This window comes from Scomber scombrus, chromosome 1 (assembly GCF_963691925.1).
Source record: "Scomber scombrus chromosome 1, fScoSco1.1, whole genome shotgun sequence".
In the NCBI taxonomy this organism is placed as follows: Eukaryota; Metazoa; Chordata; class Actinopteri; order Scombriformes; family Scombridae; genus Scomber; species Scomber scombrus.
In genome coordinates this window covers 32,481,621-32,504,778 of record NC_084970.1, presented here as the reverse complement: position 1 = coordinate 32,504,778, position 23,158 = coordinate 32,481,621, and the positions used below count along the sequence as shown (strand labels likewise).

Here is a 23,158-nt window from a genome sequence, read left to right as displayed (position 1 = left end):
CCGGTGAGAGACGAGGTTCCTCTCTGGAATGTCTTGATTTGGGTCCCTTTTTCCTCCTCCAGTACTTTCCTCTGTGACTTGTTTATTGGCCTTTTAGACTCTTTAAAAAGTTAGATTGAAGTCTTCTGTCATCCTGGTGAATGACAAGCTTGCTTACACAGTTTTAAATGCACACTCCATCTTTTTTTTAAAGGGTCAGGTCACCCAAAATGGATGAGGACTTTTCTGTATTCTGGGACGATGGAATGGAAAAAGTTGCCTTCTTTAATTAAGGATGGGTCAAATCCTTTGAGCTTTAAGTTAAAGGCAAAGCAATGGTTATTAGACAGATCACACATTTTATTCATGTCTAGACTTTGATTCACTTTCTATGTTCACTTTTGTCTTGGGGACATCTCTAAAAACATTTGACGGTCCTCAAATGTCTTCTTTTGTCCCGACAAACAGTCCACAACCCAAATATATTTAGTTTACAGAGAATATTCACATATGAGAAGCTGGACATTTTATCCTTAAAAATTGACTCGAAATGATTAATCAATTATCATAATAGTAGCAGGTTAATTTAATAGCTGGCAACTAATCAATCGACTAATCGTTGCAGCTTTAAACTCCTGTCCTCATCTTGCTGGATCATTGAAAGTCTGTAAAATGACCTACAACAATGGAAATAAGTCTTTTATTGAGCTCTCCATGATATAGTCTGATATGTTTTGTTTTAAAATAGAGTAAGCTTTCAATAAACCTAAACCTAAAATTCAATTAAACGTAGTTTTTTAAAATGCTTTTTCCATCACAAACAAAATTAACTCCTTGTTTTTATTGTGGTGGAGGCAGACATCTCAAATTCCCCACATTTTCTACATGGCTTGATACTGTCACAGTGAAGAAAAAAAGTGTGTTTTTTATGATTTTGGTTGACCGGCTCCTTTCAGGGGAAGAGAAGGAAGGACAGTGATGATCTATTAGATGATCTTCGGCCTACGTTTGGCACCACTTCCTCCCGGGGGCAGCTCGCGGTTAATGTCTCCGTCTCCTCTGATTGGCCGTAAAGGGCTCAGTGGTTGTTAACTGGCGGGTTGCTTTGCCAGCAGGAGGCTGTGGGCTGGGCCATGCCGCTTGGCCTGATCTCTAATTAGCACTGGCTTGTCAACTAGTCAGGGTGGATCTGTCTGGGAAATTGCAGTCTTGCACACACTGAGACACACAGACATACGGTCACATAGGATACACATAAACCATAGCTGGGAAACACACAGCAAAGCAACAGTGGGATGAGGATTGTCCTTCAGTTCGGAGAGTTTGCCTGTGATCATGAGGCTTTGACTTGTGTTGCCGTCTGACTCGTGTTAGGCTGAAGTGGCTTATTTAGGGCTCAGGGTGTGTTTTGTGTGTGTTCGGGTTTGCTCTATAAGTGGCGCGGCTGCAGCACTGAAGTGGTTAACAGTCCCGGGGGAGGCTCATGTTACCAGCAGCAGGGCAGGTCCTTCTCTTTTCTCCCCACAGTCTCTTTCCCTCTCTGTTAGTCCAGAGAGAGACACGAACAGTGCCCGAGGGATGAAGCATCAGTGCAACGAGTGACAAAGAAGCTCAATCTAGGAACGCAGCCAAGGCGAGAGAGAGAGAGGGCGAGAGACACTGAGAAAGCTCAGAGAGAAAGAGAGTGAGAGAGAGAGAGAGTCAGACAGAGAGGGAGCGGGAGAGGTTTGGCTGTGTGAACTCTCTCAGCGGCATGGAGTCATGAAGCTCTCTGTCCAGCTTGGCATTTTCCCGCAGCGCTCTGGTTCCCACGGCAACCCAGGCACCCTGACCAGGTAGATGCATAAGTGTGTGTGTGTGGGTGTGCAAGTGTGTAAAGGAAACTTCTGTCATTCTAGTAATGATGACTTTGATTTCATCCGCATTCAGGAAGTGCTGAGATAATTGTGAGTTGCTTTTTCATGTCTGTCCACATATCTTCATTTTCTTTTTTGCCTTTGTGCCTGTGTGTGTGTGCGCCTGTGTGGGACTTTCCCCTGTGGCTGTGTGAACCAGTTGAGACGGCTGTGGTCACCCCTCAGCACCTCTCAGGCCGTCTGCACCATGGATGCTTTCAACACTAAAACTCTGCTCTGTGAATCTGCGCTCTGCTGCTGTTTGATTTATTCTGCAGGAGAGTCCAGCTGGAAGTTGTGTTTTCACTCTTTCTCTGCAAGGTGTCTCAAAAAGCAAGAAACGCACAGTGTTTGGCTCGAGATCTGGCTGACAGACCGTGCCAAGGACCAGTCGATTAGATTTTGGTGGTGATCTGAATCTGGGATTTCTGCCATTGAACATTCTTTGTTTTGTTTAGATTTTTTAAGCCATAATTATAATGCCGCGTTCATGAGCTGGTGGGAAAGAGTTGGCTGCTGAAGAGTACTGCATTGGTTTGGTACTTTGTTTGAAAAATCAAAGCTGGAATGATCAAAGACAAAACAGGAGCTGATATTTAGGGCTCACTTTTTTGCAGGTGGAGTGCACTGTGTGGAAGCATCAAATATCAAAAACTTCCAAGATGCACTGGCTTTACTTCAGATGTTTACTGATTTATAGAAAAGAAAAAACAAAGTTCTTGTTTTGCTGCTTGTATTCAGACAGGTATCGAGGACTTTGTGGGGGAAAAAACAAGGATTTTACAGAAGAACATGTTCATATTACTCAAACTGAGGGTGAATACGTTTTGTTTTCATAGCAGTATTCATAATCAGGTCTTGTATTTACACTGGTATCATACATTTCAAATTATATACAGCCTCATGGTTATATTTTTGTGCTTATATTCATTCTGTAATGATTCATTGATCGGTTGATTAGTTGATTAGTTAAGTTTTCTGGTTCAAACCTCCAAAACATGAAAATGTGCAGCTTTTCTAACAGACGGTTCAAAATGTAATATTTTAAAGTGAATCTCTGTGGTTTGTGGACGGTTGGTCAGATAAAACAAGCAATATGAAAATGATTTGTTAACTGCTGGAAAGGAAAGAGGAATGCTCAGTGTGCCAACTGAAGAGATAAGAAAGAGACTGTGAGGCTGTAAGTCCTCTGTGTGTGTGTGTGTGTGTGTGTGTGTGTGTGTGTGTGTGTGTGTGTTTGCGTCGTCACAAAAAAGACCTGCACTCTGGTTTTTATGTATCATTACTCTTAACTAAACGGTCTCTTGACAACTGTAGAAATACAAATAGCTTCAATGCACCATTTCTACGTGTGTGTGTGTGTGCACGCGTGTGTTTGTGTGTGTGTTTGTGCATGTCTGTCCTCCGGTGCAGCCAACCCTGCACTGACCATCACCATCAGCCCCCCTCTGGTCCTTTCAGAGTGATGTTTGCCAACTGGCCGAGCTTCCTGTCCCCCCCAGAGGCTCCCAGCAGATATACACACACACACACACACAAAAACAAACACACACACATGTGCGCACACACACACGCGCACATTTAGACATACACACACATTACCAAACAGATAAATATATCGAGCATTAACTCCCGGGATGTTTGCTCTGTTCAGATGGGTCTGTGTGAACAAGTCACACACACACAAACACACCATGATGTCACCCCTCCAGTGAGCCTTTGTTCTTATGATAGACAAGCCCATTCAGCCTGTTTGTGTGTGTGTCTGTGTGTTTGCGTGTGTGTGTGTGCCCAAGCTGGAAGTCACTTAGGGTAGAGAAGAAAGGAAGTGGGAAGCAGCACCAGGCAGTCCGAGGCACCGGATCCATTTTATTTTTCAAACTTGCAATTTTGCAACACACAAGATGATAGATTAATTTCTTATATATTTATCATAAAAAGAAGTATTATATAATCAGTGGTGTCTGATGCAGAGGACTTCTTGTGTTCATAATACAAGAAGCATCACAGCTCACTGCTGCTGTGCCTCCAGTGCGTATTAAGAATAATGACACATGTTCCTGAATAGCTGACTTGAACTCTCTCATCCGCTCCGCTCTGGAAGATTTATTATTTACAGAGTTTTAAAGTGAGCCTCTCTGTCCTCTGCTCTGTGTGTGTGTGTCTTTGTGCGCATATCCAGCTGGGATGACAGCAGCTCTGTGAGCAGTGGCATCAGCGACAACATCGACACAGATGACATCAACACCAGCTCCTCCATCTCCTCCTACGCCAACACCCCAGCAGCACAGCGCAAGGGCCTCAACACACAGGTAACATCACACACACACACACACACACACATGCAAAAACACATATAATGATAAAGAATAATGAGAGACTTTTATTTGTAGCAAATGTTCAGACATCATGCTGCATTTTTCATCCAGTTCCACCTTCTAATGAAGGAGTTATCAATTGTGTTTTCCTCTTTTTGTAATTACTGAAGTGCAATTAACCTTCAGGTCTTCATCTTGCTAATTTGCAAATATGTGATGTATCTGGTAAAACCTGATTTTTAGTTCTTTGAATTTCAGTGTTTCAGGTTTAGTTTTTAAATATTGTGGTTTGTATTACTTTTTCCCACTTACAAGCTAAACCTAAGTAGATTGAATAAGGAATTCAAAAGCATTGGTATTTAATGAATGGACACAAATGGCCAGAAACTCATCTCCTCGGTGTGCACACAGTCAGCACAGATATCAGCGGTCACTTTCCTCATTCAAAAGAAGCCAAACATGAAGATTTATTGTTTAGTTTAGTTGAGAGTCAATATCAGAGCTACACTATAACAATCTGCTTCCTGCGAATCACTCAACACTCAAAACTCACATGAAACGAATGGTAATTCTCTCCATGAAATAATCACTCAAGGAAAAACAGTTTCAGCTTTTATATTGTAACTCCTTGTTGTCCTGTAACTAATATAAAGAAGGGAAGTCATAAGGTAATAAAACACGTAAACTAACCATTTAACACTGACTTCCTAACAAATTAGACGCAGTCAATTCTACCACCATGCGTCTTTCCTAAGTTAACAAAAGTCATTTTACAGATGTTAAGGTACACACACATGACACAATAAATCCCTCAAAAGAACAACACATATTGTCACATTCATAACTTTTTTTAAAGCATTTTTAGCTTATTTTTTTAAGTGGAACCATGTTGATAGTCTTCATAAAAACAGACAATTTGAATGAAACTGTGACACATTTAAAATAAATGTTTAGGCTTCACTTTCCTCATTGATGAACATTTTATTAAAATGCAAAAAAATTCACCATCTTTTCTACCAGCAGTTTTGTCATGACAATCGCTTATACTTGAATTCCCATGTCAAAGTTGAGTTATCTTGGGCCACAGGTAACCTCAATTTAGGTCTGCAAATTTATTTAAAATACTTTAAAAAAAAATTACAGATGTTAAGTATTCAGATTTGACATGGCATTGTGTGGGCGAGAAAATGTAAATTAGATATGGACAATGGTTAACTGATGTAGCAGTATTCCTCCTACGGTACTATGCGTCGCGTTCCCTCCACTTGGCTCATTTCCCGAACACAGTCTGTCCCAGCATTCCTCTGCATTCAGAGGAGAACGTGAGACTACATACATTAGTTAGCACAGCCGTGAACTCACAATGCTAAAGCTGATGTTGACATTGACCTAAAATCATTAAACACTGATTAAAAGCCACTATAGTTCAGAAAAGTGACCGGTGAGACGATAATATTGTCATTTGACTCACATGTATAGCACACTAATACACAGACACTATATTGGAGCTGAAGTGGAGCAAGTCACAAAGTGACGCGCATCTGTTATTGCTGCAGAGGTCGAGGTGCTGAAGAAAAAACAAAGGAGGGCACAAAGGAGCCTTTTTCTCTCTGCAGCTCTGACACACTGCTGGTTAATACAGTCTGCCTCATCTTTCCTCTGGTAATAACACACATTGGCCGGACTGTGTGTTTTCAAAGGTCTGTGAGTCGCAGCCCGCTGCATTTTTGTAGTGTTGCCTTGGCAACTGCAGAAGCAACTTAAAAGCATCTGTCATTCCTCCAACAGCTGTAATTTACTGTGTTAGTTAAATAAAGGCTATGGCGAACTAGCTAAGTTATAGACTTAAAGTTGAAAGAAATGCTGCGCAGGACGGACTTCCCTTAAGACTTGACTTTACATGAGACTTTAAAACTATGTACAGTAAGTCTCACAGTCTCCAACTGTTAAAAAAACAACACATTATCAGACAGGCCTTGCACAGATGCACAGCTTGAATACGTAATTGTTAGTCATCTTCCTTTTATAAAGATTCTGTCTTAACTATGTAAAAACTCTGTTAACACAGCTTTGAAAGGAAAATAATCATTTCATAGTCATTTTAATGGAGCTGAAAGACCTGCATCTAGACATGCATTTGCTTATGAAGACTGGACTTGAAACTTGCTCTCACAGACTCGAGATTTGACTTCAAGTTAAAGTCCTTTTATCTCTCTCAAAAACAGCTGCAAAAATGTTTCTCTCACGTTTTAGCTAACCCTTCTTGCTCAATCCACCAAAGCAGTCCAACTGTCTGACAAACTGCGTAGGTGATGATGGTGAATGCTGGCAGGATTATCTGGCATGATCGTAGTTATAAAATGTGGGAGTGCTTTAGGGGCACTTGGCAATATAAAAGATGCTCTGTTGAGCAGTAATAAATCTGACATACCATGTGTGTGCGTGTGTGTGCGTGTGTGTTCTCAGCCTGTGACGGATGCAGAGAAGCATTCGGCCTCCACAGCGGTGCACCAGGCCTGGTCAGGAGACGAGGTGAAGAGGCCAGACGGGTCAGACAGCGGGGTCAGGATGGAGACGGGCTCCAAGTGGAGCCGCCGAAACCCCTCTGACATCTCAGATGAGTCTGATAAGGGCGGCTCGGGGAGGAAGACCCCTTCTGTGTCTCACACCGGATCCTGGAGGAGAGGCATGACCACTCAGGTTGGGGTGACGTCCCCCCGGACCAAAAGCACCAGTAGCTCAGGCTCCACCGGCTCCGTCGGCCTCAAGACCCACAGTTCAGGTAACAACGTCTGTCTGCATTAGTAACTGCACATTAGTTAGTGAACAAACTACAAAATGAAGAATAAAATAACATAACATAATAAAATCATTAAAAATAGTTCAATTTTTCAACTTATTTTCTCACATCTGAAATTCTACAAATTATATGCAAAAATTCAGGAGACACAGACACAGATAAGTAGAAGTACATGTCAATCAGAAATAGAGTTTGCACATAATTTAGTAACACCTTGCAACATCAGCTCCATCAGTGTTTTGAGCAGCAGATCAGTAGGTGAAACGTCTTTGGACACAGATCAGTTGTACAGTACAGATTGACTGCATTATGACTCTGTTCTACAGAGGCAACACTGCCAAAGAGTTTGTGAAACAATGAAGAGAGTATTCATTCCAGGATTGTGTTTCTTCTTAGTTCAGGAAACTGAAATCATCTGGGGATACCACCTGAATTGTTATCTGATTATGAAATTGCTCCGTGGAGTGAAAGAAGACAGTTACGAAAGTGCAGTGAATAGAGTTTGCTTGTCTTTAATGTACTTCATAGGGAAAAAGGCAGGACCTTTTCACCTCATTGAAGGATAACTTTAGTATTTTACAGCCTGAGATGCTGCCATCTTTGGGCTTAACAAATCAAGGTTCATTCTACAAGCTTTAGAAAAGTTAACAGTTTTGAAATGTAACTTCTTTATCTCAAATTCTGCTATCAGTGGTCTGTGTGTTAGTTTATGTAACATATCCTTGCTGCTGTGTGTCCTGCAGGTAAGACAGATGATGTCAAAGTGTCAGAAAAAGGACGTCTGTCTCCTCGTCCTAATGGTATTCACCGCTCGCCCTCAGACGCGGGACGCAGCAGCGGCGATGAGGCAAAGAAACAATCTATCTCCTCCAGCCGCACACCAACCACAAACGCCCTCACGCACACTCTCTCAGAACCCCACTCCCATACGCACTCACACACATCCCGCACCCCAACTAGTACATTTGGCTTCAAGAAGCAGGGCCATGGGATGGTAACCATGGTTACTGCCAGTGGTGCTACCATTACCAGTGGCTCAGCCACCTTGGGGAAGATGCCTAAATCTGGGGCACGCTCACTAGCAGGAGGACTGAAGGCCGGTGGGCACGATGGAGGGTCGGCACTGAGTCACCATGATGACGGCTTCCTCCCCGCGAGTGCTCGCTCAACCCTTCAGTACCGTAGCCTACCGAGACCCAGTCGCTCAGGAGCAGCCGCCCGCAATGGAAACCGTTCTTCCACCAGCAGCATTGAGGCTGCCGTGCTCTCTGTGACATCACACGGGAAAAACTCAATCAGCCTCACCAAGGCCAACGGCTCAGCAGGCCTGCTGGCCAATCAGACGGACCGGGAGAAGGGCGTCTCTGATATTGATACCCTCAGGACTGGAGTTGTGCTGCAGAGTGGAGGAGCCGCGACTGTTCCTCTGACAGGAAGACAGCAGGTTTCTTCACCTACACTACGCAGGTGAGCACACACACACACACACACACACACACACACACACACACACAAACATACACTCACACACACAGAACATCAATTGTATTGTCAGTAATCCTGCCGACATACTGACGGCTAACGGATGAGCCAAACTGACTGGGGCCCTCTTGTACAGGCTTGAATTTACCCACATACAGTGCTCACACACACACACATTCACACACATGCACACACAAACATACGCACACACACTCAGTTACAGAAGACCATTTTAAAAGACAGTAATCATGCAGTCTCAGTAAATGATAAGCAATGGTGAGTGAGGATTACACGTGTGGACTTGTTTTCATGCGCGCACACACACACACATACATAGTCTCAGCGAGGTTAAATCAGGCCATTGTGAAAGGCAGGCCTTGAGCTCAGCTGCCAAGCCTCAGCCTTGGTGGTGCGGGGGGGAGGGTGTGGTGCGGGGTAATGGGAGTCTTACCTCAGCGCTCTGCCCTCATTAATGTGAGGGAGTGATAACTCTTCAAAGACGCTCGGTGCTGCTATTATTGCCCACCACGGCTCCAGTCATCACAGACTGCCATTTAACTCTAACCCAAGATTAGCAGAGAACCAGGAGAGAGTTCTGTGTCTGTGTGTGTCTCTCTCTCTCTCTTTCTCTCTCTCTGTGTGTGTGGTTTTGTGTGTGTGTGTTGGCCTTGACTCAGATCTGAGTGCTGACTCTACCTTTCCTGGCTGCAGGCCTGCAACTGCCTACTTTGTTTCATGTAGAGGAAAGACAGAATAACAGTGGTGTTTTTGTCCTGTTAGTGCAAGTACCTCTGTAAAACTCACCTTAAGCCTGATTAGTTATTTAAACAACTGTATAATAGTTATATTTGTTGTTAAATATTGTGTTAATAATCACTGTGAAGACTCATGTCGTCATATTAAAGAGGACAGTCTAGACCTGCCCTATGTGCAAAGTGCCTAGAGATAACGTTTGTTGTCATTTGGCAATATATAAATAAGATTGACCTTTTGTCTCATACAATCAGGCATCACTTTACATTTATGCATATAGAAGATAAATTCAAGCAATTTCAGCAATTAGGTATTAAAGGAGATGATTATACATGCACAACAAAATGCAGTTGTAAACAGTAATAAATGTAAGACAAATTCAAATATCTCCAATCTTAACATTTAGCCTCTTTTTCTTCTTTATATGAGCTATTACAATCTGGGAAATTTGTGATACTGGATATTCGATTACACCCTTTATTCCTGCTCTTGTATGTGTATTTTAGCCCCACTTCATCTTTTTTTCTCTGTCCTTGATTTACTGCAGGTTGTTTGGTGGGAAGCCCAGCAAACAGGCTCCAGTCACCACAGCTGAAAACATGAAGAACTCCACTGTTATCTCCAACCCCCACGCTACTATGAATCATGTGACCACAGTGCTGGAGTCCCCTGACGCAGGGCTTGGAGGCGTGGACAGCGAGACCAGCAGCCCCCTGTTTGGGGGCAGAGCGCTGGGATCGGGGATGGGAACGCTGGGCAGCGAGCAGGTGAGCAGAACAAGATTGGAGACAATGCATCTGTGTCAGTTTAATCTATAAATGATGAGACATTAACTTAGATATTTAAATCATCCACCAGCTCCAGAAAGACTGACTTTGATTCTTTGTGGTAGCCATACAGTATACTTTGTGGCAGTAGTTGTCTGATCAATCTTGAGCGTGCACAATTTGGAGGGATGGCTAACTGCTATTTTTGTGTTTTGTTTATTCTTGGGGGTTTTTTTTGTCTCATAAATCTTAAAAATGAAATGTCATTTCTTCAGAAGTAGCCGGTTTTGTTGTCAGAACAGTGTCACAGGAGCAGCCACTTATTCATTAGTTATGCTGCTATTTTTAGCTGTACTCATTCTCCAACTGCCCACCACCCACTACTTACTGTGAAAAGAAGGAAAGCATTTAAATGTTGGTTTTTTTTTGGGTGTATTTTTAAGTTGCATTCAATTCAGTTGAGCGTGAGATGAGTGACGTGGCTCTAGGGATCACACATTTGGCCTGTCAGTTGGCCAATTTGGTCCTAACTGAAAATGTTCAACAATTATACGGTAGATTGCCATTATGACGAAATACTAATGTCTCAAGGTGCCACCAAGAGGCTGAAAATTGTGGTTCTGTAATTGTATTGGATGGACTGCCATTAAACTTAGTCCTGATATTCATGTTCCCACTTTCGTGATCCTTTAACTTTTCTTCTTGCATCACCAAATCAACATTTTGTATTTTTATTTCATGACTGCTTTTTGTTTAATGCTTATTAGAAAATGTTAGCATGTTAAGCTAAGATGACAGCTATGGCAAATACCAACACCTGTTAAACATCACCATGTTAGTATCGCTGACGTAAGCATTTAGCTCAAAGCACCTCTCTGCTAAATTACAACCTCACTGAGTAACTAGCATGGCTGCAGACTGCAGACTACAATACATGTATTGTTCTGTTTTGCTCCACAGAACTGACTAAATTAGCTATCTGTTATATTGGGTTATTTTACCATTTAACTTTAGAGCTACTGTCAACCGTCATTTTCACACTTAAGCAATAAGGCTTATGGTCGACTGTGACTCAACTCAACGCAATTGTCGAGAAAGAGAATTACGTTTGGATTTAGGATTAAAAATAATCATGTTTACCTGTTAGCTTAGAGATGATTAAGTGTATATGTGTTGAGGATGTCGGGAGGTGTTTACAGAGTTAATGACGTCTTTGGCGGGGACACAAGGAGGATTTTGTTCTCACCTGACTAATGCACCAAACACGGCAGATTCCTCAAGCTACTAATGAGCGTGTTCCCTGTGAACAGACGAGCAGTGTTTCAATAACTGACGGCTACATGCTGCACTCACTGTAATGGAGAAGATGTTTGTGAGCATGCTCAGTCACGATCACTCTGTCGTGTTCTCACATGATTCATAACATTTTATCAGATCAGTTATGAATCACAAGGTGAAACATGGGGCATTGTAGCAAGTAGACCAATCATGTCTTTACAAACAGAAGGCAGTCTATTGTTTTATAGCATATAGACCAAATATGATTAAAAAGATAACTGGCTAGGGATCGGATGACTGTAACAAATGATTGTTGTTGATCATTACTCATTCATTTATTAATGCTTTTTTTATTAATCACACACTCCTCAGACGTCAGGAGCCAGTTTAGACAGATGGCCCAACATGGCATCTTCAAATTTATTGTTTAGATGGACCAAAAGTCCAGAAACCAAAGATATCAAAACAGAGAAAAGCAGTACATTCGATATTTGACTTGAGCAATTAATCAATGATGAAAATTGCTGTCAAATGATAGGCTACCACTGATGTTTAAAACTATAACTTCTTCTCTGCCCCTCCACAGGCCTCCAGTCCCGGCTCTGTCTACTCCTCCACCGGACCCTCCAACAGTCTGACGTGGGGCACCACCTTCAGTGGCTCCTCCGTCCAAAGCAGGGAAAGCACGCTGGGTGGGCACGGCGGGGCGAGCAGCATGGGCTACCCTTCCGTAAGCAGCATGCACACCAGCAGCGAGTCCATCGACATGAGCCTGAGCAGCGCCGGAGGAGGCGGCGTTCATGGGACCCACAGGGAGGACACCCTGTCCGCCCTGGGTCGTACCGGCAGCGTCAAGACTGGCATGTCCGAAAGGTGAGGTCACACAGGAGAGACAAGAGTGACAAACTTGAGATTGTCTTTGTGTTTATTTTTAGAAAAATGTGTTTCCTTTTCCTGAAGAACTCAAAATCTGTCATCTGTTCTCTAATGTTACATCTTGCCCTCATCCATGTGGTATATGAGGAGGATTTACAGGACTTGTTTAAAAATGATGGACTCGTAATGATGCTCACACTGGTTTGCACCTTGTTGTAAGAGTATGTTCAGCCAAGTACAGCACTTTAAGTATAACTCTGGTTTATTACAACTTTGATCTATTTTTCAGAATTTCAATAACTATAATAGTAACTTTGTATTCACTAAGGTAGAGAACAAATCAAGATAAATAAGACATAAGTTGTAATAAACCAGAATCGTCTTCTTGAGCACAAATTTTCCAAAATCATACCTTTCTTGAATATTTTCATTTTATGCCAATTAAAGCAATCCTTTGTAACTTCTGTTACAGTAGCAGGATCATGAAAAATGCTAAAATGTAGTGTAATAATAGTGCTAGTAGAGAAGAGTCATGCAGTCAGGGAAAAAACGTCACTAATGTTTGTTACATAGTTATTTCTATATATTGTTCTAACATTATTAGCCACTATAGGCCACTGGTCATACAGACCAGGTAAGGCTGTAAACCCCCGAGCTGCTTTGGAATGCTAGAATGAATGAAAGAAAGAATGAATGCTATATTGCTATATTTCAGAAGTTACATAGTGTTGCTTTAATCGTTCTACTTCATTGTAATATAATGACGAATGTTGTGCTTTTTCACTTTGCCAGCTACTTTGCAGGTTAGGATTTAACATACAAAACCCTTGATACATTTAGAAAAATGGGATCCCAAAGTGTACTAATCAAGCCTACTGGTTAAGATGCGTGCCACATTACCGCAATGCCGGCAGTTCGATTCCGGCAGCAGACCTTATTTCATTCCTTTTCTCTTTCTCCCCTCGTTTTCTGTCACCTCTAAACTGTCACTGTCCATTAAAGGCATAGAAAATATACATATATAATCCCTTGTTACAGATGAAACAAGATTAATGCACATGAATGCATCAGGAATAATAATACAACATAATGTACATAATGCTTTAAAAGAGGTAATTTTGCAAGTACTATTACTTTTTGGTATATTTTGCTGATAAAACATATGTACTTTTATTTATGTACACATTGATACTTTTATTTGAGTAAAGGATCTAAGCACTTCGTCCAGCACCTCTCACTTCTGATATTAATTCCTTTTAAAGGAACCAGGATTGTGACGCAGCGAGGTGTCGTTTCTTGTTTGTATTCTCTCTGCACTCAAACAGAAAAAAAACAAAATCCCATGGCGTCCTCGGTCGATTATGCAGTAATTGTGGTCATTGTAGCAGATTCCACCCTGACAGGTTGACTGTGTAATGTGACAGGAATGTCTCAGAGGAAACATTATAGCATCTGGAGACGAAGCTTTGAGGCTATGACATCACCCTCCTCACTCAGCTCCCTTATTAACTTCGTCGTTGAAGTATCTTGCAGTTGACCTCTGTGCTGAAAAGGATTTCTTCATCTACTTTATTCTCTAAAACTTTCTTTCTCTGTGTCTGTTGTGCGTTTTCCTTCCTGTCTCCATCAGTCCCCTCTCCTCTCCTACCGCTAGCCCTATATTCAGCCGAAACACGCTACCTCGGAAACAGGACAGGTAAATGTACCTGTGTGCAGTGTTAGGCTTCTGGTGAGACAGCTGTGGAGGTTCCTACGAAAAACACCACCTGCTGCCACACAGAGAGCGCCACCAACAACCACAGAGAGTAGCTCTGTGTGGTAGCTCATTGTGTCCTGTGATTATTCTGTGGAAGTGTGCAGCTCTGTGTGGTAGTTTGTGGTTATTTTTAGGACCTAGAGCTCCTGTATGAATGGAAATTTGTGAGACCGTAAATGTGTGGTTGTCTGTGTGGATGTTGGCAGCTTCTCTGTTTTTGTTTAGTGGTTCGCTGTAGCCTGTGATGACTGTTTAAATACTGCCACCTGGTGGTAGAGTTATATGTTCACATTTACCCAACAGGCTAGAGTAGGATGCTCTTTGTTGAATTTACATTGTAAAAATATCCATCTTAAGAAATGTTGTTTACTGAGCTTAAAAGCATTTTCTGGTATCAAAAAAGTTGAAGAAAACTAAATTTCACCACTCAGAAAAAGACAAACAATACTTTGCAAGATGGAAGTTTTTTGCAGTAGATGAGTAGTATTGATGAGAAAAACATTGTTGCAAGTTGAAAATATGAATAGGTAGTTGTTAAGAGATACAGCCACATGTTCCCTTGCCTCCTTGTTTCCTTTGCTTTCCCCATCTGAAGTGTTTCTCTCCCACAGCGGGCCACACTGTGGTAGAAACACTCTGCCTAAGAAGGGACTCAGGTACTGACTTCACTTCCTGCCGTTGCGCTTTTGCACACACTGGTTCACCAAAATGTTTTGTCTTTTGTTTCTACGTCTACATTCACTCTTCGAGGCTTGTGCTCACGCTTAAAAAAAATAAATAAAAAAAAGCTTTTGACGTGTATGTTTGGCACCTGTGTTGTCGTCGTTGTGCTTCTGTGAGGAGGCATGTCACTTTGTCATCGTACAGAGCTGTCACTGTGTCATACTGTAGCTGGCTTGATTTTTGGGGGTCAAATTTTCTTTGGCTTCTTTTCTGCTTTTTCCCCTTCAAGTTTATGTTGCTCACAGCTGAGAATCGGGCTATGTTCACGTTGTTGTAATTCCTTGTTTCAGCTTCTGATTCATCTGATGATCCCGGCTACTAATCTGACTGCTTAAAAGAAAAAAAAAATCCACTCATTGTGACAATCATAGAAATCTGAATTCAGAATTAATCTTCTTCTGTAAAAAATACAGAAATCATACTGTATTTGAGTCCTCACTGCATCGCTAACTTTCTCTTTGACTTCCTGTAGGTATGGCCCGTCCCCTCAGCTGCGAAGTCACGAGGAGAGCCGTGATTGGCTCCGCTCCCACTCCACAAGCGGGCTGCAGGAATCAGTCGGTAACTCCCCGTTCTCCCCCGGCTCCAGCCTCACCTCCCCCTCTGGCACCCGCTTCAACTTTGGACAGCTTGGTATGAACCACCAAAACCCAGCACTCCACGTTTATTTACTTGGGATTCATTTGTTTTGAACTCAAGTTTATTCACAAGTTTTAAAACTCATTGCATCAACTGTAATGTGACTGTAGTCATATCATTATAGTAATAAAATGATTGGTCAAATCGTTAAATATAGAGTAAAATATCAGTTAAGTCGTTTATCAGATGAAATGCTGCACATTCTCCAGTTTCCTCCTCCAAAATGTGATGATTTTTTTTTAAACTTTGCCTCGATGGCCATTTTTCAAAACAGTTTTCTGACATCTTATAAACCAAACAATCAGATGAATCAATAAATAAGACATTTTTTAATTTCCTGTATCATTTTCACAGCGTCCAGCCCGACTTCAGCAGCTCAGATCAACCTCGCCAGTATGCGTAACAACAGCCTGACCAATCAGGACACCTTTGATGGAGACAACCGCCTGAGAAACTCCTGCATGTCGCTCGATGAGAAGACTCGCACCATGAGCCGATCGGGCTCCTTCAGGGACGGCTTTGAGGAAGGTAAGAGGAGACAAGAGAAGGATGGATGGACGGATATAAGACAAGTGTAGTGAATATTCATTGACTCTGTGTGAGTCCTAGCCCTATTTTCCACAGCCATTTGGTGAAATCGGTAATTAGGTGTAATCCTTTTTGAAGACTTTAATACCTCCATCTTTGTATGAGTGAACCCTCCCTTTCCTTATTCCATATCCCTGTGCCAAAAGAATTATTATTCCATTTGTTTATAGAACATTAGGGAGGATTACAACTGCTCCTCTAAGAAAAGCCCTCTATCCCCTTAGAAATCCATAATCTGCTTTGGTTCGGCTTTGTTTTTTTCATAAGCTTGTTTATTGGGAAAAGTACCCAGCCGTGCTTTTCCCACCAGCAGGCAGACTCTCTGCTGAGACGAGGTTGCTCCGCTGGAGTCTGCTCAATCCTCCGAGCCATGGAAACACTGCGCTTTGATTCAGAGGAACAAACTCCAGCCTTAAACTTTTCAATAATGTTAAAAAAAAGACACACACACAGTTGCCAGTGAACTTGCAGTTCTGTAAACAACATACAATGACCATAAACAATGCAACCAAGCAAGTCTCAGTTGTCGGTAACACCATGTGACTTGGTAGTCAATGGTTGAAAACGGTTGAAAACACTCCCTCTTCTAAGGTCAATGAAAGTAAGCTGAATACCTCTCAGATGAACTTCACGTTACTGATTACTGATTACACACCTGACAGTTGAGAAAGACACAATGCTGCAAAGTCCTGCAGCCTACAAGTGAAAGAAGGAGGGATAAATAGTGGAAAGAGGGCAACATGAGCGACACACAAAGAGCTGAATATCAAATCCACTGACACTTAAACTGGTTTTGTAAACGCCCTCTAGGGATCAGCTGTGTGCGAGTCCTTTAAGAAACCTTGTAAATTCACACTCCAACTCCAAACTCCAACAAAGCCCAGATTGTGAAGAAAAAAGAAAAAAAAACATCCTCTGAGAATCAGTTCAACTTGACCAGATGTGAACCTGGTTCTGTACATCAGCATTTTGGCACATGTTGCGTTCTTTAGTATAAAACTCTGTAATAAAAAACAGTTTCAAGTCGCTGAGGGAATTCAATATGAATAGTATGAGACCATAAAAAGGTCATTCATATCCAAAAGAAGAAAAAAAAACACAACCACATTATCAGAAGCAAGAAATACAAACTGCAAAATCTCAGAAATACTCTTTTGTGCAGTTTTGATATTGATGCTGTTATGTATTGCTTTTTTCAGTTCATATTTGGAGAAAATACAAAAAAAGAAACACACTTAAAACTCTTATCTTCGAATGAATTGAACAATAATTGTTTAGATGATTACATTTCTTACCACCTCTTTAATCTATTTAAGATGATATGTGACTATTTGATCTTAAATGTATTTCAAAACAGATTTAAGTTATATTTTTATGGAAAGCAGCCATGTTTTTCTAGTGTTCCATTTTGCAGCAAAGACTCAGTGCAATGCACTTGCCTAATCATGTATATGATGCTTCATTTTGTTACCTAAGAGAATGATAGAGCTGTCAATGATCTATTGTACCAGCTACCTTAAATGACATCTGTCTCAAGCACATGCCTGTTGAGTGTTGCCTGGCATTGTGAAGGTACATGAACACAGACAATAACTTGTTATAAATGTGCCCCCCCCCCCCTCCAGCATACTTGCATATGTCTACTCTCTTTCCCAGCTCACTGAATCCCTTTCACTTTAACAGGAGATAATTACAGGGATCACAGTTAGAGGCGTGAGAGAGAGGTGATGACACACAAGAAACCTGCAATATTACTTTCTCTCTCTTTGTGTTTGTGTGCTGGTTTGCGGTGTGTGTGTGTGTGTGTGTGTGTGTGTGCGAAGACGTGAGGTTTGTGTGTACATGTGAATGTCACCGAAGTGTAGAATTACCTGACCGTTGTTAGATTGACAGGACAAAAGTCACATCATCCACCCAACACTTTGTCGGACCTGACCTGTTTGAGAGCAACACCACTACACTCTGTCACCTCACCCCTCCCCTCACACACACACACACACACCCTCCCTCCCACTCACCTTTGTACATGCTCACCGTGTTCTTATGTCTGTAGAAACCACATTTTCCATTAGAGATTTACTGATTCTTCAGACTAATTTCTTTGAGATGAAAGTAGAAAGACTCTGATGTAAAAGCTCCTATTTTCTGCTCATAGTAATCTTGGCTGAAGTTATTGAGAACTTTTTTAAAAAAATGCTTTTTTAGAAGAAAAATGGCCTGAATTATATGCTTTCATTCAAAACAACTTATATGGATAATGCATTATAGTGAACAAGAAGAAACCTGTTTTAATTTAAATTAAACTCTCAGTGCAATAATGCTATGACTATTACGGTTTTTCCATAAGCTCTGATAAAGATTATTCATATATTGACAATGATACACCACTATCTGCGTAACTAAGGAGCAAAACAAACCATGAAAATGCACTGATATGATATATTTTTCTCACTCTTCTCTATTTTCTAGAAAAAAGTAGATTTTTCTCACTTGCAACATTATGTACACATGCGTACAAATAAAAAGTCAAACAGACACAAATTGAAAAGGGTTGAAAAGCCAAGAAACAGACAACTGAGAGAAACAATGTTTGTAATAAAGGAAGAATCTCTTTATCCCGTATAAACTGGATTTAACAGAAAAGTCAAAGCAGCAAATAACCACAAAATGACCCATGATTGATGAACACAATAACTCCAGTTCCAGTTTATTGATCATCTCTCAAGTCACAACAGAACATATTGCAGAACATAAGATACTAAATCGATTATCGTCCTCTGCTACATTACATTATAACCTGCTTGACGCCAATCGCCTGATATCTACAGGAAGAAATAGGAGCAAGATTGTGTATCTGTCATCTTGTACAATTAAGTTTAATACAAAACAGTGACAATGACGACATGTTAAAAAAATCTTGATTTAAGAAGCTGGTTGATGAATCCAAACCACACAGCAGTGAGTCTGAATCAATATTCTCCTTTAATGTGGCCTCCAGCTCACCTCGCTTTCTAGACCCAAAGTGAGATAAAAGTAAATTCTCAGTAAACCTCGGTCTGCTCCCTGTGAGGTGAATGAATGAATCTGTCGGGGATCAGCACAACCTCTCTGTGCGGCTGATGACATCACACTCCTGATCCTTTTTCTAATCTGCTCCCAGGCAGAAAACAGTGCTGGCGTTGTGGCTCAGCCTTTGATGTACGATTAGCGGCTGAGTCATTAGCAGAGTAATGCTCAGTCTGTCATTAGTTGTGCCACAGTCCGACTGCAACGTGTAGGAGTTTTATCTTTACGACTGCCGAGCTGCAGTCATTATACTCGGGAGGAGGCGGGTAGTCAAGTCGGGGCAGGCGGAAGGAACACTGTTGGGTGGGCAGAAAGCTGGATGGGTGGGTTGTGTTGGGAGACAGTGGGGGGTCTGTTTACAGTCTTATTAATGTTGTTGTGTACTTTTCTAATCACCACTTTTACTTGTGGTTTTTGTCTCTTCAGTTCATGGATCATCCCTGTCTCTGGTCTCCAGCACTTCTTCTATTTACTCCACGGTGAGTGTGCACACAAAACATCAAGAGTTAATTCAGGTTGGGTATTTTGGAAACAATACCTAGAGTATAATATTAAAACTGAAGCACTGCTTTACCTTTAATTACTGCATCTTCAGGTACATTTTATATTGCAGGTACATTGTTTGTCCAGCAGGGGGCAGTGCAATTTACTTTTTTTAACTTCAATTTGTCCCACACAGCACATTTCTCAGTCATGATTCTTCAACAAGATGATACAGATAATGCTCTAGTCTATAACCATGCAGGGAGATTTGTGAAGCTACAATTAGGCACAGTCATGGTTTGAGCCAACTGCTGACATTTGATAATTAGCACAGATACAGGTGAGGCTGATGGTAATGGTATTAGTTTTGATTTATTTGGACATACACCAAATAACTGGATAAACTGACATTTTGATCTGATGTTGGAGCTGGATGAAAAGTGATCTAACTTCCTGAGGGGGACATGAATGTGTGCACCACATTTCATCACAATCCGTCCAATAGTTGTTGAGACATTTCACTCATTGAGACATCTCAAAATCGGCAGATACATTATGACGGCATGTTAATGACCCTCAAATATTGACAGCTTTTACGATCGTGGCTTCTACATTTCAACATCTCATTTCAAAAAATCTTTACAAAGCAGCAAGTATTGCTCACTTCACATAGCTCCACAACTCATATAGAAACCAGAACAACCAGTTTTTCATGTTGCTTTCAAAGTTATGAAATACTCAGTATTTGAGTAGGCAATTTTGCTGTTACACATTTACCCCCCTAATCCATCCAGAGATCATACATTGGGACAGCCCACATATACACAGTAGCCAGTCAGAGCCAGATGCTCCTCCCTCTGTGGGCTGGTTTACTCACCTGGGCAGGTGAAGCAGAGAAACTCTCAGACAGTAGATCTCTGCTCTGCACTGGATGGTCCTTTGAGCCAGAGAGTCACAGATTTGAGGGGAGAAGAGAGTGGAGGCAAAATGATGGCGACTTTATCTCTGACGGGCACCGTCACATCCTGGCAGCAAACGGTAGGGTTGAGAAAGAGGACTGTAGGGTGCAGTAGTGCTTCATTATGTTGCTTTATTGTGTTCTGTTGGAGTTAAATATTCCTGTAAGTGAAACATATAGGATATAATGTAAAGATGTCATTGCTGTCTGATGCTGACATGTCCTCAAATGTGCATTCATGTGCCATCAGATGCTTTGTATCTGAAAACCAATTGTACCGTAGCCAATGTAGCATATTTTTCCCAAAGATTTTGTTTTTCTTTCCTTTCTGTTTAAAAAGAAAAGGCATGTAAACACTTGGTTTAGCTGCCATGATGTGGATAACTGATGGTATTGCTTGTTTGTGAAGTGCTGGTCCAAGATTTTGTGTCATGCTCAGACTTTTGTTTTGTCTGCCTCTTCATGACAGACAGGTTTTCTCTGTTTGTGTGCCGAGGATCAGCTGGTCATATGTGTGTGATTGACAGCTCTGGTTGAGTGTGCAGACAGATGGCACTTTGTAAACCATCCATCCACTCATGCGACACAGCACATGTGCTTCAACACCACAGGTCTACAAGCACAGACATATTAGGCTGTTGAAACCTGTTTTAGTGCTGGACAAAAAAAATCATTAATTATCAACTTTTCTGCTTTGTTGCTTCTGTCACAGAGAGATGATGTGGAGAAGAAAAAAATGAAAGAACTGCACCCAGAGGCACATACAAGGCTACATAATCCTCTGAATTTGTTATTTTAATATTATAAATATGCATCAGAATGTGCAGTGCTTGATGAAATAGATTGCATAGATTAGCCAGATTTGTTCATGAAAAAAAAAGTTGTCTTATCAACAACAATGTTAAGAAATAGCTTAGATCTTAAAAATTCAGGATTTCTCATGGCCTAAAGTTTCTTGCAGATTTCACTGAAATCAGTTTTTTTTTTTACATATTGTCTCATCACTTTGCATCCTGATGAAAAGATTTAGCTGCAAAAAGCATGGTTCCACTCTGGAGCCTGATATATATCGAACAGCTAAAATCAGCTGAGCTCAGCTTATCACAGATACATGTATCAGTGTCTGTTGGCAGACAGGTAAGAAAAGAAAATTGCAATTCGGACATACCAAAGATATATTAGCAGTCATTTAAAACTGTGTCCTCACTACATAATTTGTCCACCAATCATGTCTTTATCGCATTTTGGAGATCTTTATAAATAAATAAAAAAAAGCTGCTGATATATTCATATTCATTTTTTTTACTCTCAAATAATGATACTGGTATTTGCCTCAAAAGTACAATGTCAGTAAATTTACACCTCAATTAAACTTTTAGCTCTACAAAGAGATAACATCTTTTAAATGATTCCACTAATACAAGTTTTCTACAAGACTGAGACAATGATTGTGTGATTGTGGAAACTACTTGACAGCATCAAAGTATGAAATTTTAAAGGCTTAAAACTGAACAATTTTAGTCCCACAATGAACTGAATTTAACCTTCAGTCGACCGCTCAGTAATAACAGCTCTGATCAGGTGAAGAGAAACATTTCCAGGAGCAGCCTGTTGCAGCCTGTTTACATGTAAATTGTGGGTGTTGCATGTTGCTGTGTTGTGATGAACAGCAGCAGGGCGTGTTGTTTTCGTGCAGGCGTCTCTCGATGAATTTCCCTTGCTGTCTTTTCTTACTATTGTTCTGTGTGCAGCCAATGGAAACAAAAGGATCTACACACACACACACATACGCACACAAAAATGTGAGTGAAATGCCTTCAGGAGGATATCTCTGTTTTCCAGACATATTACACCAGACAATCTCCTCTACAGTTTATAAAGCTCGTCTCCATGGAGCTAATAAATCAAGCAGGAGTCAGGACATGTGCAGTCTGACCTCCGGCTGCTTCTACTGCTCCTCTTTTTTTTATTAAAGCATGTCAGGATTCAGTCAGCGCGTCCTCTAATGATTTTCTCTTCTGATGTTTGTTTTTACAGAACGAGGAGAAGTCTCAATCGGAGGTAAGCATCGACCCGCCCACCACACTGCCATCCTGTGTTTTCGCAGCTCTTTAATTTTCTGTGTGCAGTAGTCGGACTTGTTGGAACACGGGGGCGTTTTCACAGTTGTATCTAGTTACACGTGTAACAGTATTGTGACTGACCCTGTAACAGGCCCTTGTTCCTCTCTCTGAACACCTGTGTACACCTGTATGTGCTCTTTTATGCATCCGCTATGTTTCATCTCTTAAGAGTCAACATATCAGAGCTCCAATCTGGGAGCCTCCCTCATTTGTTGCTACTGTATATTTTTTGGATGCGTGTGTATGTGTGATGCCTGTTTGGCTTTGCATGCTTTTATGAAACAGGTATTTATGCTTTTGTCTTGATGCTGTTTGATGTTGGGCTTTTTTACGTCCCCAGATCCGCAAACTACGCCGGGAGCTGGATGCCTCCCAGGAAAAAGTTTCCGCCCTGACGACACAGCTGAGTGCCAATGTAAGAGAGCAAGTATACACACACACACACACACACACACACACACACACACACACACACACACACACACACACACACACACAGAGAGAGTCCTGAACAAACATATTTTGTGGTTTCCTTCTAGTGTTAATCGCTCCAAGAAAATAATTAGTAGCATGCTTATTAAAAACTGTGCAGTTTCAATCAAAACAGCCTTAGTCAATGTGCTAAAAATGATTTTAGACATGATTTTATACCAATCTAATATTGAGGTATACAA

At 41.3% G+C, this 23,158-nt stretch overlaps 1 protein-coding gene across 2 annotated transcripts in view; it reads left to right on the top strand.

Annotated features, from left to right (window-relative positions):
- nav2a (neuron navigator 2a) overlaps positions 1-23,158 on the top strand; it is a 61,381-nt gene that overhangs the window by 22,150 nt on the left and 16,073 nt on the right. Inside the window, exons 5-15 of one of the 2 annotated variants that reach the window (XM_062437846.1) lie at positions 4,057-4,186; positions 6,659-6,974; positions 7,736-8,459; positions 9,775-9,994; positions 11,859-12,145; positions 14,516-14,560; positions 15,100-15,260; positions 15,621-15,794; positions 19,347-19,399; positions 22,399-22,422; positions 22,825-22,899. In XM_062437846.1, the coding sequence (XP_062293830.1) occupies positions 4,057-4,186; positions 6,659-6,974; positions 7,736-8,459; positions 9,775-9,994; positions 11,859-12,145; positions 14,516-14,560; positions 15,100-15,260; positions 15,621-15,794; positions 19,347-19,399; positions 22,399-22,422; positions 22,825-22,899 (2,209 nt within the window). The remainder of the gene's footprint in view (positions 1-4,056; positions 4,187-6,658; positions 6,975-7,735; positions 8,460-9,774; positions 9,995-11,858; positions 12,146-14,515; positions 14,561-15,099; positions 15,261-15,620; positions 15,795-19,346; positions 19,400-22,398; positions 22,423-22,824; positions 22,900-23,158) is intronic. The other variant, XM_062438113.1, reaches the window with a different exon arrangement.